Source organism: Psittacula echo (assembly GCF_963264785.1).
Source record: "Psittacula echo genome assembly, chromosome: 9".
Classification (NCBI taxonomy): Eukaryota; Metazoa; Chordata; class Aves; order Psittaciformes; family Psittacidae; genus Psittacula; species Psittacula echo.
In genome coordinates this window covers 23702299-23717199 of record NC_137745.1, presented here as the reverse complement: position 1 = coordinate 23717199, position 14901 = coordinate 23702299, and the positions used below count along the sequence as shown (strand labels likewise).

The 14901-nt window shown below is 35.3% G+C and overlaps 2 protein-coding genes across 2 annotated transcripts in view; one reads left to right on the top strand and one right to left on the bottom strand.

The window, feature by feature from the left end:
• Positions 1 to 14901, top strand: part of CENPP (centromere protein P) — a gene marked incomplete at its 3' end in the record, with an annotated part of 145552 nt that overhangs the window by 31857 nt on the left and 98794 nt on the right. The window lies entirely within an intron of this gene.
• Positions 10946 to 13055, bottom strand: OMD (osteomodulin; the record flags this gene model as incomplete). The annotated part of the gene is made up of 2 exons (XM_080625417.1): positions 10946 to 11262; positions 12125 to 13055. 2 exons carry the CDS (start codon positions 13053 to 13055, stop codon positions 10946 to 10948), a joined length of 1248 nt encoding a protein of 415 aa, XP_080481543.1.

Below are 14901 nucleotides of genomic sequence, written 5' to 3'. Positions count from 1 at the left end.
AATGCATTTTTGTCAGTTGTCAAAATAATGATTTTTCAAACCTAGATGCTTTATAACAACAATAATATCTCACTCTGCTTTTGAAAGAAAAAAGAGAAGATAACACCCTTGAACATTTTACAGGTTGCATACTTTTAGGGCAGGGGGAGGAGGTTGCAAACATAATCTTTAAGACATTTTAAATACACATGCAATACTTTTAAAAATCTTTTCACAACATGTTTTTTCTGTTTTATTTAAACTTTAGGTTAATATAATTTTAGGAAAAAAGTCCACTTACTGTTTTAGCAGATTCAGAGTTCTTCTGTGATTGTCATAAATCCAGATATGCTTATCTATAGATTAACCTGAAGCGAATTGATTGAAAGAGTAAATTTACGAATTACATCCAGATTGTTGAAATGAATACTCTTTCAAAATCTGACAGTCTGAAAAGTGCTTTCCATGGGGTAGAGAATGCTTTGCCAGCATTCTTTCCCTAGGGTAAGAGGTAATATCCTGGAGCAGGGGGGTTGTACTTTGAATAGATTTGTAAATGTTAAGCCTGTCTAGCTCATCCTACTTTTGCTATTACTTATTAAAATGGGAGCCTTAAGCTTTGTGACAATGTACTCTTTAAAACTGCTAAGGCTTTTTCTGTAAATCAGATTCTAATTGTTCAAACCAGAGGTCTATAACAAAGCATGTGTTACCCATTTTGTTTAATGGTTTAGCTAAGAGACAGAGCAGCTGCTTTCTGAGAGGTAGAGCCAAAACATACGTATACTGTATTAGTCACTTTTTACTAATAATAAAATGTTGTATATGTTTAGAGAAGTTTCACGTAAGTATGAAATGGAAGCTTTTCAGTCTGAAGAGTGCTGGAAACAAAAAATACTTTTTTAGTTCTCTGTGTGTGTTGAGTTTTTCAGACAAATCATGACTAAATGCTTCATTGAATGCCTTGACAATTTATTGAAAAATTGGCTTTGCAATAAACACTTGCTTTGAGTGAAGTTCTGTGTCAGTTCTATAGATAACTTAGCACTGTCCAGGTGTAGAATTTTCATCTGAACTACAAGCTGCAATTTTCTGGATTTCTAATGCATTTCTTCCTCCCCATCTTTTCCTTATTACGTCTTTTTGGCAGTCAGTACAAATGGGAGCCAGATGACCAGCCTGAAAATTTACAAAGTAGCCTTTGAGTTTTTAAAAGTATGTAGCAATAAGATTTATTGGGAATATATGCAGATTTACATTTCTCTTTCATTTTCAGACTTTTTTTTTTTTTTCTTATATTATCAGTGTTGGCTAGAGTAATGTTGGGGATAAACAGTAAACCTATTTGGTTAAGTTTTCTTGTAAGTGCTGCCTTGTTTAGAAACCAGATACCTGTAGTAAATCTGCAAATTGGAGAGTGGCTACAACCATTTACTCTCTAAACTTTTTTTCCAGTTTGAGTTACCACTTTCTGAACTCACTAGGACTTTATAAAAATGTTTTTAGTTTAGCTCATATGCAAATTAAGGATGTTATATTATAGTTTGGACTTGGAGTTTGCTCTAGGATAATGAATTTGCTGTAGGTATATAACAAATATAAATGGAAGAGGCTTGACAATAATGGAATTGGATTATGAATCACCTTTGGTTGCTCTTCAGCTGGAACAACAAAAGTTTTGAAGTGGCTGGGTTAAGGTGGTTTCTGCTGCAGTACATGGAAACTTGTAGTGGGAAGCACTGTGTGTGATAGAGGGGGTGGGTTTGCTGAGGAAGCAACAAAAAAATTGCAGTGTCAATACTACCTTACCACCACTCATGGTTTTATGCATGTTTTGGAAGTCATGACTGCAGCTCTGCTTTCTGCTTGTCTCTTCCCTGCTGCCACCCCACTACCAAGTAAACAGATTAAGATTTTGTCTGGCTCTGGGGCATCCACATTTTTCCAATGCTTTGAATGTACTCAAAGGATAAATGTTCTAAGGGAAAAGTATTAAGCATTGAAGCTGAAAGCATGATATAAACTATTAAATGTATCTGTTATATTCTTATGATGATTTACTTTCTAAGTTCTGAAATCTTAAAATCCAGTCCATGGAATATCTTGGAAATAGCTTAGGTTTTGAAATATATATATGATAATTTTTTAAAAAGAGCAAAAATTACTAGATAAGGCCTTAAAAATTTAGGCAGTCTTCATGCAAGAAAATTCTTACTTGCTTTGATATACAAGAGGAGAAGAGGCTCTAATATTGGAAGATTTTAGTAACAACTTCTGCAGAAGACAGTCGAAAGTCTGGGTTCATCAGGAACACAAGATTTCAGTGGTATGTTTACCACAAAACCACTGTGTAATGTGTGTACTCACTATTATCTAAGCATTCATAAGAAACTCATAGACACTTGCTTTTATTTTTATATTTTTTTAGAAATAAGTTTGAAGAGGGATATGTTAAGCAATTACTTTGGCATGATGTCATCAAGGTTTACCTTACAGTATAGCTTTACTGTCACTTTAAACTGTCAGTGCCAAATAAAGAAATACTCTTGTCCTGTATTTCATCTGCTTGTCATCCATTGTGCCAGGAAGAAGAAAAAGCATCAACAACTAATTTCAGATAAAAATTGGTTTTATCTGAACATGTAACAGCTGCTCGTACCCAAGGAAGGGAAAGTACAAGTGCAAGTGGCTGCAAACAAGGAAGGGATAGTATTGCTTTTTTCAGCAGCGGTGCTTCTTTATTCTTGAAATAACCGTAATATTCAAATAATCTGAAAAGAAAAAATGTGGTTCATAGACGTCAGCAGTAGGGAAGCTGTCAGGAAGTATTCACTCTGACAAGCAGAAAGTACTTTCTAAGCATTAAGTGCTTCAAAGTTTGATGTATACCTATCTGTTGTTTGAACTGTAGTTACAAGAATCTATATACTTAGAAAGTACTAATATACTAAGCAAGCTGTGTTAACTCATTGAGCTCCACTTTTTGACAAGAGCCATGATGAGGTGATTATGCTTTCTGATTTGTCAGATGTGCCTTTTTTTTACCCATGTTACTTCATTTTCACTCACTGACTTCCCCACAAAATACTTTCACCTGAAATGTTACGAATTTAAAATGGTTATTTTACTAATTGTGTTGAAATGGAATCCTGTCTTAAATTAGAATGCTACAAATTTCACTACAATTTTGTAAGGATATGAAATGTAGCTGAAAGTATAAATTAAGTGTAGCACCTCTTTACTTCTAGTAGAGGGAATCCAAGTCAATTTAACAAGGGACACTTGCTTTTTGGATTCTGCTTTCAGAAAAACTGAACTTTAGAGGATAAGGTTTGCATACAGAGTAGGTATGGTATTTGTTCCACAATGTTGCCTTCTGTCAGGTGAGACAATGAAGAATAAAAAGCTTTTAAGAGAGAAAAAGAGAATGGATGAGAAGAAAAAAGTTGGATGGGATACAGACAGCAGAGGTAGGAAAGGTATGGGAGACGAAGGCAGAAATTAAGGTAATACTCCAACCTATGCATGTTGCTGATTTAAATCCAGCATCTGGGAAGGAATCTAGTATTTAGTACTGTTTACATGTCAAGAGCAGGTAAAGTAAAAAATCGAGCTGAAAATATCCTAGAAGCCCTGAGGAATGATTTTGTTTTGCAGGCAGACAAGTGGATTTTGTATGTTATTTGAACTGGCTGATGTCCAGGTCAAATTGATCTTGTCTTGAAGTGGCCTCGTATTCTGACCTGCTCAGAGCTTTAGTATCACTAGTTCATTTCTATTCTCAGCTTCCTACCAGCACTACAAAAGGCAGATAAAAAAAGATACCATTTTTTTCTTAGAAGTTAATCATGCAGGTGCATACCACAAAGCTGTTAGGAGCAGCTCTCATCCATCGTTTGTTGCCAGAGAAAATTACACCCATTTAAGTGGGAGGGCAGTTTTCTTCATTTTCTGTGAGTTTTGGCAAAAAGCAGTTCTCATAGGTGCTAGCATATTGGGTTTTGTTTTGTTTTGGTTTTTTATCATGTTGGTGCTTAGCATTTTGTACTTAATCCTTAGCAGCTAGAGTACAAAAATTATAGGAGAGAGCATTTCTGTACTTCTTTTAGCATTGCTCTAAAATGGTGTAATGTGCTTTATAATGGAACTGAGGGTTGGTTGCTGATAATTCTTACTGTGAGGCACTTGTTCCTGGTGAACCCCTGCAAGGTACTGAAGAACTGATTGACTTAAAAAAAGCCAGATAACCAGAGGAGAAGTAGCCTTCCTTTTCTGGTTGGTTGGAAATTACTTCTCCAGGGTGTCTGCAGGAATTATGTGGAAGCAGGGACTGGCAATGCCTATCTGAAGACTCATGATGATGTGATGTGAGGCATAACACTAAGGAAAAAAAGGAAGAAGAAAAATGGGGAAAAAACCACCAAACAAAACTTAGCACTTATCTCTAGGGTGCATGGGTTAATAGGGCTGTGAGGCAGCACTAGGGAGAGTGCTATAAGGTTGAAATCAAGATATTCCTTATGAAATAAAGCTGAGATTCTTTATTTTTTATTTTTTAGTTTTAAATACTCAGGTTTGTTCTGTATTTAGGCAAAGAAAGTGTATTTTTGTAGCCACTTAAAGAACTTGGCTTTCATCTTGTATCATAGTCTCTACAGGACGATGTTGGCTGGTTCTGTAGTTTGGGGGTTTTGTTATTTTTTAAGTGTCCTTGGAAGAAAGTACTATGGATTATTGCTTAGCTTACTTATGCCTGATGAACACTGGGAATCACCTATGCAGAATGTTCAGAAGTTAATGTCTTCTCTTGGGTAGAAATATGTCAGTGACAGAATGAGATAGGGAGAAATTAGGAAAGCTTTTAAAAACTTTATGGGCATTTTCTGACCTAAATACAATCCTGAATTTTCATAGAATCATAGAATAGTTAGGGTTGGAAAGGACCTTGAGATCATCTAGTTCCAACCCCCCTGCCATGGGCAGGGACACCTCACACTAAACCATGGCACCCAAGGCCTCATCCAACCTGGCCTTGAACACTGCCAGGGATGGAGCATTCACAACGTCCCTGGGCAACCCATTCCAGTGCCTCACCACCCTCTCAGTAAAAAATTTCTTTTTTATATCCAATCTAAACTTCCCCTGTTTCAGTTTGAACCCGTTACCCCTTGTCCTGTCACTACAGTCCCTAATGAATAGTCCCTCCCCAGCATCCTTGTAGGCCCCCTTCAGATACTGGAAGGCTGCTCTGAGGTCTCCACGCAGCCTTCTCTTCTCCAGGCTGAACAGCCTTGTATGTGATCTTTTGTATGTGATCTTTTTTTTCCTCCATGTGGAAGGTAACATGTTCAATATTCCTTAGTGTGTCCTTCTTATGAAGTGAGACGTTACAATGCTTACCAGCTGCTCTGGGTTGGAATAATCGTAATTGAAAAGGTTTTTACAGTAAAAGGTGGCTATTGAACATGTATAAAATAATCTGCAAGCAGTGAAACAGATTTACTGTTAAAGAGAACAAAGGCATGAAGTGATGTTAAAACTGAACTCAATGTTTCTATTTTCTTTTTTAACCTAAAACAAATAAGTATTCTGGATTGTTCTTTACATCATTTTATTTTTCTATAATGCAGGCCTTTTCTGCTTGACTGTTTTGTGGCCTGATTAATTTTTACATCCTAAAATTATTTCTGTAATGGTACGTACAGCTTCATGTTTTGACTGCTGCATGTATATTGTGTACTGTGTGCATTGTGTGATATGGAACTTCTCTGTAATTCCTGCATCCCCTTCTGCTTTCTGTTGAGATCCTGATTCAGGGATGTAACAATAGTTTTTAAGGCAGTTTAATGACTGCGCTTGTGCTGCATTCATTCTGGGAACAAAAAGCCAGAGTACTTAAAAGGGAGTAAGCAGTCTCCTGGTTTGTTCTTGAGCAATACACAGAAATTGGACTGAAGGTGATACTATGGAAGAGGCATTGTGTGTTATTAAGTAAAGTATATTCCAATTCAGCATCCTTGAGGGACGGAGGAGGGTTTGGAGTTAGTATTAAATGTAAAATAAATACTGTCATTATGTCTTGCAGAAAAAAATTAGAACGTTCGTAAAGATTCAGAATGACCAAAAAAGTACTGGAAATTAAATAGTTAAGCATAAACACCTTCAGTATTTTTATGAAAAGCTGCAACTATATCCAAGGCTCAGTGAATTAGATTAAGTTAAGGTCACTGTTAGGGCTACCAGCTGCAAAATAGACACAGCTGAAAAATGCCCTAGTGGTTGTATGAGCATCCTTCCATATGTTTCTGATTTATAATCAAGATTTTTTAAAGCTGAAGACATTACCTTTATTCCTTGCATTTCTGGAAAAGAAACAGACTCCTTGTACCAGTAATTATGTTACAAATTAATTAAGCCCATTTTACAAATCATGCACAATAGTAAACAGAAATCAAACTACAAATTCAAATGGTAACTAGAAGAATGGTACTGTCAGCTATTTACCCAGACCTCTCTGTAGAACTGTATGTTCTCTAGAACTTTGCCTATATGTCGTCAGTTATATCCTGAATCAAAAGCCAACCTCCTTCAGTTTATGAAAATTTCTTAGAATTCCTCCCTGAATTGACGTTATTTCTTTATAACAATGTTGTCATTTCTTGACAGCCATTACTTTGTCTACGTGGACACTAGGGTTAGGGCACTAAGGCTTTATATGTTTTTTACTACTATGTGCCTGTCGTTTGTTCCTTATGTTAGTCATACATCTACTTTACTCTCCGTGTTTATGGATAATCTTCATATTTATCTTCTTTTTCCTTGTGTTGTGCTTTATAATGGGGAAGGTTGATTTTTTTTTTTTTTTCCTGTAGATGATGAATTTGTGCAATAAAGTACGAGATCAAAGTATTTATTTTCCTTTAAAATTAGTTAGGTTGGTAGAAATGTAATTTTTGGATAAAATTGTTTAAAACATTGGATGATAGATATGTACATTTGTGGAGTTCTGTAACTAGTTCCATAAATTCCAATAGTGTATGCACAGTTCGGTTTATACATGAAAAGTTCATACTTCTGTGATAGTATTGGAAAATGATTGTGAAATCTCTTTCAGCGTATAGGTTTCTTGTTAAAAAACCAGTATGTTCCCCCTTGGTGTTTTTCAGGTAAGAAATTCCTGAATTTATTGCTTGCAATGATCAAGTTGGGAATCAAAGAAGGAAATTGATTCATATTGTTACAGTGGAATGTGAATATGTTAAAAGAAGTCAGGGAAGCTTGAAATGTAAACCATCTGGTTTTTATAGAGGAGCTTCTTTCCTAAGCCAAGTAACTTTTATTGTCAGCACACTAAAGTAAATATCTCACAGAGTAAGCTTTATAAGTATTAAATACCATCAGTAACAAAAAATGGTAAAAGGTGAAATATATTCTCACTGTTTTGAGGCCTAAGGAACAAATGTAACAAGTCAGATTAAACTGCTGTTACTTCTCTTTATTTTGATTTTTTCAATACCCTACAGTAATACCCTACAAATACCATACAATAATATGGATTGTGGGGAAGAAAAAAAGTATTTGTTTACTGACTCTGTTGTGAAGAAATCAGTTAAGCTGTTGAATACGCATTAGGTTTTGCTGTTACTGATAAAATAAGCATTTTAATACATGTTTAGTTCTCATTTTATGAATCTGTTTCCTGCTTAAAAAGCCGATTTAATATTCTGAGAATAAATACCAGTAGAAACATGAAGCAAATATGTTTTAATAGCAAAATCTGTGTGGTTATGTAGCAGTGTAATTTGGTTTATGTAGAACTCCACGCTCATCTGGGCTGCTTTGTGTACCTGAATCAGTATGAAAGCCTCTCTGCTACAGAGCACTGCAACATGGAGCGCATGCTGTTCCCAAATTTGACTAGGCTGTGCCTCGGCATCTAACCATAGTTGATAGTGCTTAAAAAAAAAAGTTTAAAATTCAACTGTATCTAGGCAATAAGAATTTATAAATAGTGAAGAGCAATACCAGCATGTTGACTTAGTCCAGGATAGTGAAAACATAGAACTGGGTGTGGAATTCAAAATAAAGGTTAGTGTTAGAATATCCTGTCTCCAGCAGTTGTCATAAGCAAATGCTTTGGGAAGACTGAGAACAGGATAAACATGCATGATTCTTGACTCATCCCGTGTCCCAGTATTCTTCCATTCTCCAGCAATTTTCAGCTCAGCACTTTTGTACCTACTGTGCTTTGTCTCTTTAACAACCTTTCTTCCAAGAAATGCAATTATTTATCCAGTCTTTCCTTGAAATGTATGAAATTGCTGCTGTGTCCAATGTGTTCCCAGGCATCCAGTTTAATGGGCTTGACTGTTCATTGCTTACAAACTTTTGTTTGTCTACTTTGTACCTGATACATACTTGCTTCATTTGATGGCTCCTTGGCCTTGCTCTGGAGCAGTTGATTCCCAAACCCATGCTGCGTATGCAACTCACGGTTTTGCAGGTATCTTCTATATCTCCCCGTAGCCATTTCTTCTTCTGAACTGGTCAGTTCTGGCTATTCAGTGTCGCTTTTATAGAAAGTATTCCTTACTCTTGGTGATGTTACTGCCTTTTTCTGATATTTTTCTAATTATACCATATGTAATTACCAGAGCAAACAATATTTATCTAGATATTCCATTAATTTTGAACTTTATTATATTTTTCTTGTATCTCTAATACAGGCATAAGATTAGGAGTTGTTTTGTTCCCTGAGAACCTTAAAATCTTTATTAAATAATAACATTGTATTTGCCACAGATGAGATGTGATAATAGTAATGAATGAAAAGTGCAATACAATTCTATGTTCCGTCTGAATGAGATTAATGTAATAAGACAGCTAGAAAGTTTTCAGTGATTATCAGTTTGACTTAAACTTTAAGAAGTGAATATAACTGGTTTCTACAAAGTCAGTATCTTTAATTCTACTTTAAAGCTACATTTTGCTTCAGAAATGTTTTTTAAAAGCAGAAAGTTTGTGATAACAGATACAATACTTGTACTATATTTGAATAGTGTAAGTTGATAGCTTTTTAAAAGCTCAGCAAGCCTTTCAAAAAAGCTTCTATTAGTTTAGATTTGCGTTTTGTGCTCTGTTCACTTATACTTAAAATCTGAAGTAGTTGAAAATTTATAAAGGTTCCCTAATATGCAACATGTTTCTATTAATAGAATTATAAAGTTATAGATGTGTATACACTGTAAGTAACACTATTTAAATAAAGTAATGAACACATACATGTATTCCTCCTTCATAAAGCCAAAAGTACTTGAGGTTGGTACTGCAGCACTGTAAATGTGTGGGGTAACCATAAAATGTTTCACTGTGAATATTATATCTGCTCAGAAAGTAGATAAAAAAAGGGAAAGGAGAGAAAGAATATATTTCTTGGGTTGACTGAAGGCCCACAACTTGATAATGGTATAGTAAATTTTGTATCCACTAATTTTTACACCAGTTGTTCTTAAAGACTGTATATATTCTTAAAGGTTATAACCATGGGCTTATGAGGAATTTCTTTCCATTAAAAGAAAATGTCAGTAAGTATTTTCATTTTGTTAATACTGTAGTTGTTGTATCAGAAACCAAAAAAAACTAAGATGGACTTCCAGAAATTACTGAAATTGCAAGAGTAACAACCAAACCTGTCTGAAAGGTTTTAGAAATACTAGTACAAGTTTTCCCACATTTTTAGTTTTTGTACACTTAAAACATAATGTGAAGTTGGTAGTGTGATGTATGGTTCCACTTCTTGCAATCACTTGTTTTTCTTGTTTAAATTTGTGATCCTTCCTCACAGCTAACAAAGATTTATCAGGAACAAAATACTGAACAATAAAAAATTTAAATAAAATGAAAGCAGTCAAGTGCCCTTTAGTATTACCTTACCCTGTAGATATTTGGATCTGTTCTAGGCGTAAGACATAACAAAAAAAAAAACCTGCGTAGCTTGAATAGTATGTAGTACTTCTCATTAGATTGCTTTAAGCAATTTTTGTTCTACTGTAAAGAATATAGCTAATGGGTATGAACTATGGAGAGGAGTAGTCTAAATTAATAGTTAAAAAAACCACAAACCACTATTTGTACCAGTACTGCATTATGAACAATTATGATAAACAGATTAAATCACATTTTAATTTGCCTTCTAAAATAATGGGGAAAAGCATAGGTAAAATGTAAATACTAGTGGTTCAGTTGTATTAATGCACATAATTTCCCCTAGATTCTAAGACCTTTGAGTGGTCGTTTATTGCCTATATTACTAGCAAACTACAATTTCCTTTGATTTGAATGAGTTGTGATAGTTGTGGTAGTTGAGGTACAAGCTGAGAAATACATGTTGGCAGGACACTGCAAACATAATACGAGGCAGATTTGAAACTCTGTTGGTTTGGGGTTTTTTTCCCTGTCAAATTAGAAATTGGAAGAAGAAACATCTTTATTTCTTGAAGTTGTGGAGGAACCTTGTGGAAGTATCTCTGTGATCTAACCCTCTTATTTTCTCTAGTGTCTGTCTCTTATTTTCTGCAGTGTGTAGCTGAACAGATGTTTGCCTTATTTGCTTGTTGCTATTGAGCATGACATTGATTTGTATTTTAGTAATTTTGCAAGCTGAATCACTTTAGAACATAAAATCTTTTTCAGGTCAATTTTTTTCAAGTTAAGCTGCTCACCCTAATGATGGCGCCATCATCAACCCAGGTTGTATATTAGGTTGCTATCTAATGCTGAGGTGCTCTTTGCTCCTAGTATTATGGTTTTTACTTCATCAATAACAGGCTTTTACCTACACTAAAATCTTGTCTCCACTTTATAGATGTATCGTAAATATCCCAAACTATCCCACTGTTCTATGCTGGATATGAATACCCTACAACTAAGTAACAATTTCTATATATACCCATTAATGATGATTACTTCACTGAAAGTATGGATGAAAATAGTTGTCTTCTGCTTCGTGGTCTTCAGTTTCATGATCCTGTATTTCATGGTCATCATCTGCTTCATGGTATTCTTCTGGTGTTAAAAATCGTCGGAACACTGTCGTTCTTAGTTGAGTTGATTTGTTGGCATTAACATTTTGTTCACCATAATAAATGGTTCGAATGTGAGGGAAGCAAAAGAAAGCGTATGTGCTGATTGGAATTGTAAGCTTATTTTGGTCCACCCGTATATAGGTTAATTGGTTGGTGTTCAGTGGATCAATAGATGGACACATCAAAGTAACATTTATGACTGTAAGAGAGAGAAAAATATTAATTAAAATATAGAAAATGGTTCTGTTTAAGACCTATTGCAAAACTGAAACTTGTGCTTTGAAGTTAAAACAAAATATTTTTGTTGTGCACAGCACTAACATAATCTTTCCCTGTATTCTAAATTGATTTTGTAAATAACGATGATAAAAATTCTGGGGTTTGCAAAGTATGAAACTGTGGGCTAAAAAAAAAAAATAGATATAACCACTGCTACAATTTTTAATTACTATATTATGTGAATGGAACGTTTTCATAGTTCCTTTTCTCTGTATTTTTTTATCAATTGCCTAAACAGCAATTTTTAAAAAGGTTTTAGCTTGTTATGAAAAACTGGTACTAACTTTTTAGGAAAAAAAAATATTGAAAATTAGGGGTAAGGTGCAAGAATAAAATCCTTTCTAATTTCACTGGTTTGGTTTCAACTAACAGAGCATGTGTTTTCACTGTATCTTGAAGACAATGGGGTGGTGGTCTTCCACATTATCTGGTTAGTTCAGAACACTAATAGCTCAAGCTCACCTCCCTGCAAAGGACAGCAGAGTACCTCTTGAACAACATGCACATTTGAATGACTGCTGGATTCTGTGCTTGCTTTATATGTGACCTAAGTGAGAAGTAGTAAGATGGCAGGTCCTTGAAACCAATGACACAACAGAAGAGATGCCTCTGACAGTTTGGTTTTGGTTTTTTTTTTGGTTGGTTGTTTTTTTTTTTTGTACAGGCTAAAAGTTCCTAACTCTGGATGGAAGGGAAAATAAATCAAATTCTCCCCCCTCCCACAACCAGTGGCAAAATCCACTATGTTTTTTGCTTTTAAAGAATTGCAACCATCAACATACATTCAATGTCATTGTCTTCAATATACAAATGCTGCAAACTTCTTGGAATATAGAAAACTTGTTTCAGTTTGTTATGTCCAAGATTAAGTTCTAGAAGGTTGGGTAGATTAAAAGTGTTGCATGGAATGTTCTGCAGGTTATTGCGAGACATTCTTAGCGCAATGATTTTCGGAAGTCTGTTGAAATAGTTTTCTGGAACATAAGAAATTGAGTTATTTTCAAGAGAGAGATACATAAGTGATGATGGTAGATCAGGAGGCATAGTCTGCAATTTGTTGTTGCATAAGTTTAGCTGCATTAAATTTTTCATGTTTAAAAAGGGTTTTCCTTTGAGTACTGAGTCTTCAAGAAAGTTATTGCAAAGGTCGAGCATGGTTATGTTAGGTAATCCTTCCAGTGCTTTTCCAGATAGCCGAGAAATCTTATTGAAACCAAGGAGGAGTCTCTCTAGAGAGCTAGGGAGCGGGAATGGAAATTCTTCTAATTCATTATGTTGTAAATGAATTTGCAGTAAGTTTGGAAGTTTGGCAAAAACACCATGGTCAATCATATGAAATTTAATTTTGTTGTGGCTGAGGTTAATTTCTCTTAGGAAGGTAACATTAGAGAATGGTCCTGCAGGCACGGCTTCAATATTGTTGCTTTGCAGATAAAGTTGTTGGACGTGACTAGGGATATTTGGTATCGTCTTAAGTTTACGATGATCACAGTACATTGATAATGGAAAAGCTGGTGGACAAAAGCATTCCCTGGCGCACTCAACTGGAAAAGGAAAGCGAGGAACTTCAGCTTGTGTACTTGGATTAAAATAAAATGGGTGTTGATCTGGCACCTCATCGTAATCATCCTCAAAATCATAGTCTTCATATTGACAAAAGACTGTAGCAGCCCAGAGGAGGTGAATGACTGATAGCTGGCTCAGAATTCCCATGGTTAAATTTGTAGGTTGTATCCTGTTGATGAGAAGGAAAAATAAGTTTTAGTGGTAAAGGAAATAACATGCAAGTTTTGGTTTTAAGAAGCATCAATACAGAAAAAGGGGAATGGCTTTAAGCCGAGAGAGGGTAAATTTAGATTAGATACCAGGAAGAAATTCTTCCCTGTGAGGGTGGAGAGGCACTGGCACAGGTTGCCCAGAGAAGCTGTGGCTATGCCATCCCTGGCAGTGTTCAAGGCCAAGTTGGATGGGGCTTGGAGCAACTTGGTCTAGTGGAAGGTGTCCCTGCCTGTGCCAGGGGGTTGGAACTGAGTGAGCTTTAGGGTCCTTTCCAACCCAAACCATTCCATGATTCTATGAAGTGTTTCCATCTCCAACAGAGAGCCTAGCCTTTGTCTGCATGAGCCTTGAAAATACTCCAGGGTGGATTTTCATCATCTCTCTAAATAATCCAAGTTAGCATTGTACTACAGTCCTTGTGAAGAAATTTGCTAGCCTTATAAGCATCCAAGCCATGGCTTGTCTGTTGTTCTTAAAGTTATTTTTGTTAAAAATGTGTATCCTCATTTAAAGGCAAGGTAAATTCAGGATTGCTTCTATAAATGGAACAGTGAAATAGATTTCATTGCCTGTTGTCTAGGTAAAACAGGAATGTACATGGCGTTGGTGGTTGCATATTTTGTAGCATTTTATGTTGCTTTTCTATTTTCTGCAAAGCATGGCTGATAGAGCACATTAATGATGATAAAAATTTAATTTTTCTGTGCTTATAATTGAATGCAATTGAACCATTGTGTACCGCACATAATGTAAGATATTCATTGATAAAAGCTTTTTTTAGTCTTCTCATGCTTCTGTAATAGTATGTAACTTATAAATTAACATTGACTAATTTACCTTAAAAGTAAATTAGTTTCATCTGAATTTTATCTTCTGAGATGAAATACTGATATTGTGAAAGACAAATAATTTTGCCTGTCAAATTTCTGTTCTTCAAAGCCAAACGAACATTTTAGAACACACTACGCAGTCAGAGGAGCCCTATTATTTGGCAGAATTAGAGTTCTGAATCATGTTAGGCAGTTCAGCTTAAACAGCAGATGAGTCAAAATGTAACATTGCAGGTCAAAGCACATATACAAAGGAAAGTTTTAAGAGACTTTACTCAGTATAGTATGGGAACCCTGAGGCAGGGGAAAGCAGATACGCTCTTTGGTTTTTATCTTTTTTTTAATAATGAAATTCATGTTTTTTATTTGGGGGCTCTTCTTTATCTTGATGCTCTTTAGATCTGTTTACTGAACGCAATAACAAAGGAGGTAAGACTTCTAAATGCTGATTTCTTATGCTTCATAGTGATGATTGATGCTTCATGCATGACGTATTCCACAAACTAAATGAGAGAGAGAATTCTAAGAAATAAAGTAGTAACAATATCATGGAATTTAATACATGCTTGTCAACTTCCTGTATTGCACAGAGCCAGTGTATGACAATGACTGGGTGAAATAATTTGTGCTGTTGTCTAACTTGCCTTTCTGAATTTGTATCATTTGTATTTAATCTTCCTTTAATCAAGTTTCATAACTGATTAAAATCTTAAAACCAGGTTTGAATGGAGTCAGGATTTCCATCTCCCTACAGCATCCTCCGATACCTGAGCTAATCTAAGTAAATAGGAGAAATACTTCTACACAGAGAGCACCTTTGCACAAGCACTATGTAAATGTGGTATGCTGATAAACTTTGCAGACACTTGCTGGGTTGAGAAGCAATCCTGTGCTTCAGGAGGAGACAGTGTATATTTGGAGAACACCTTATTACCATATTTCTAACATTT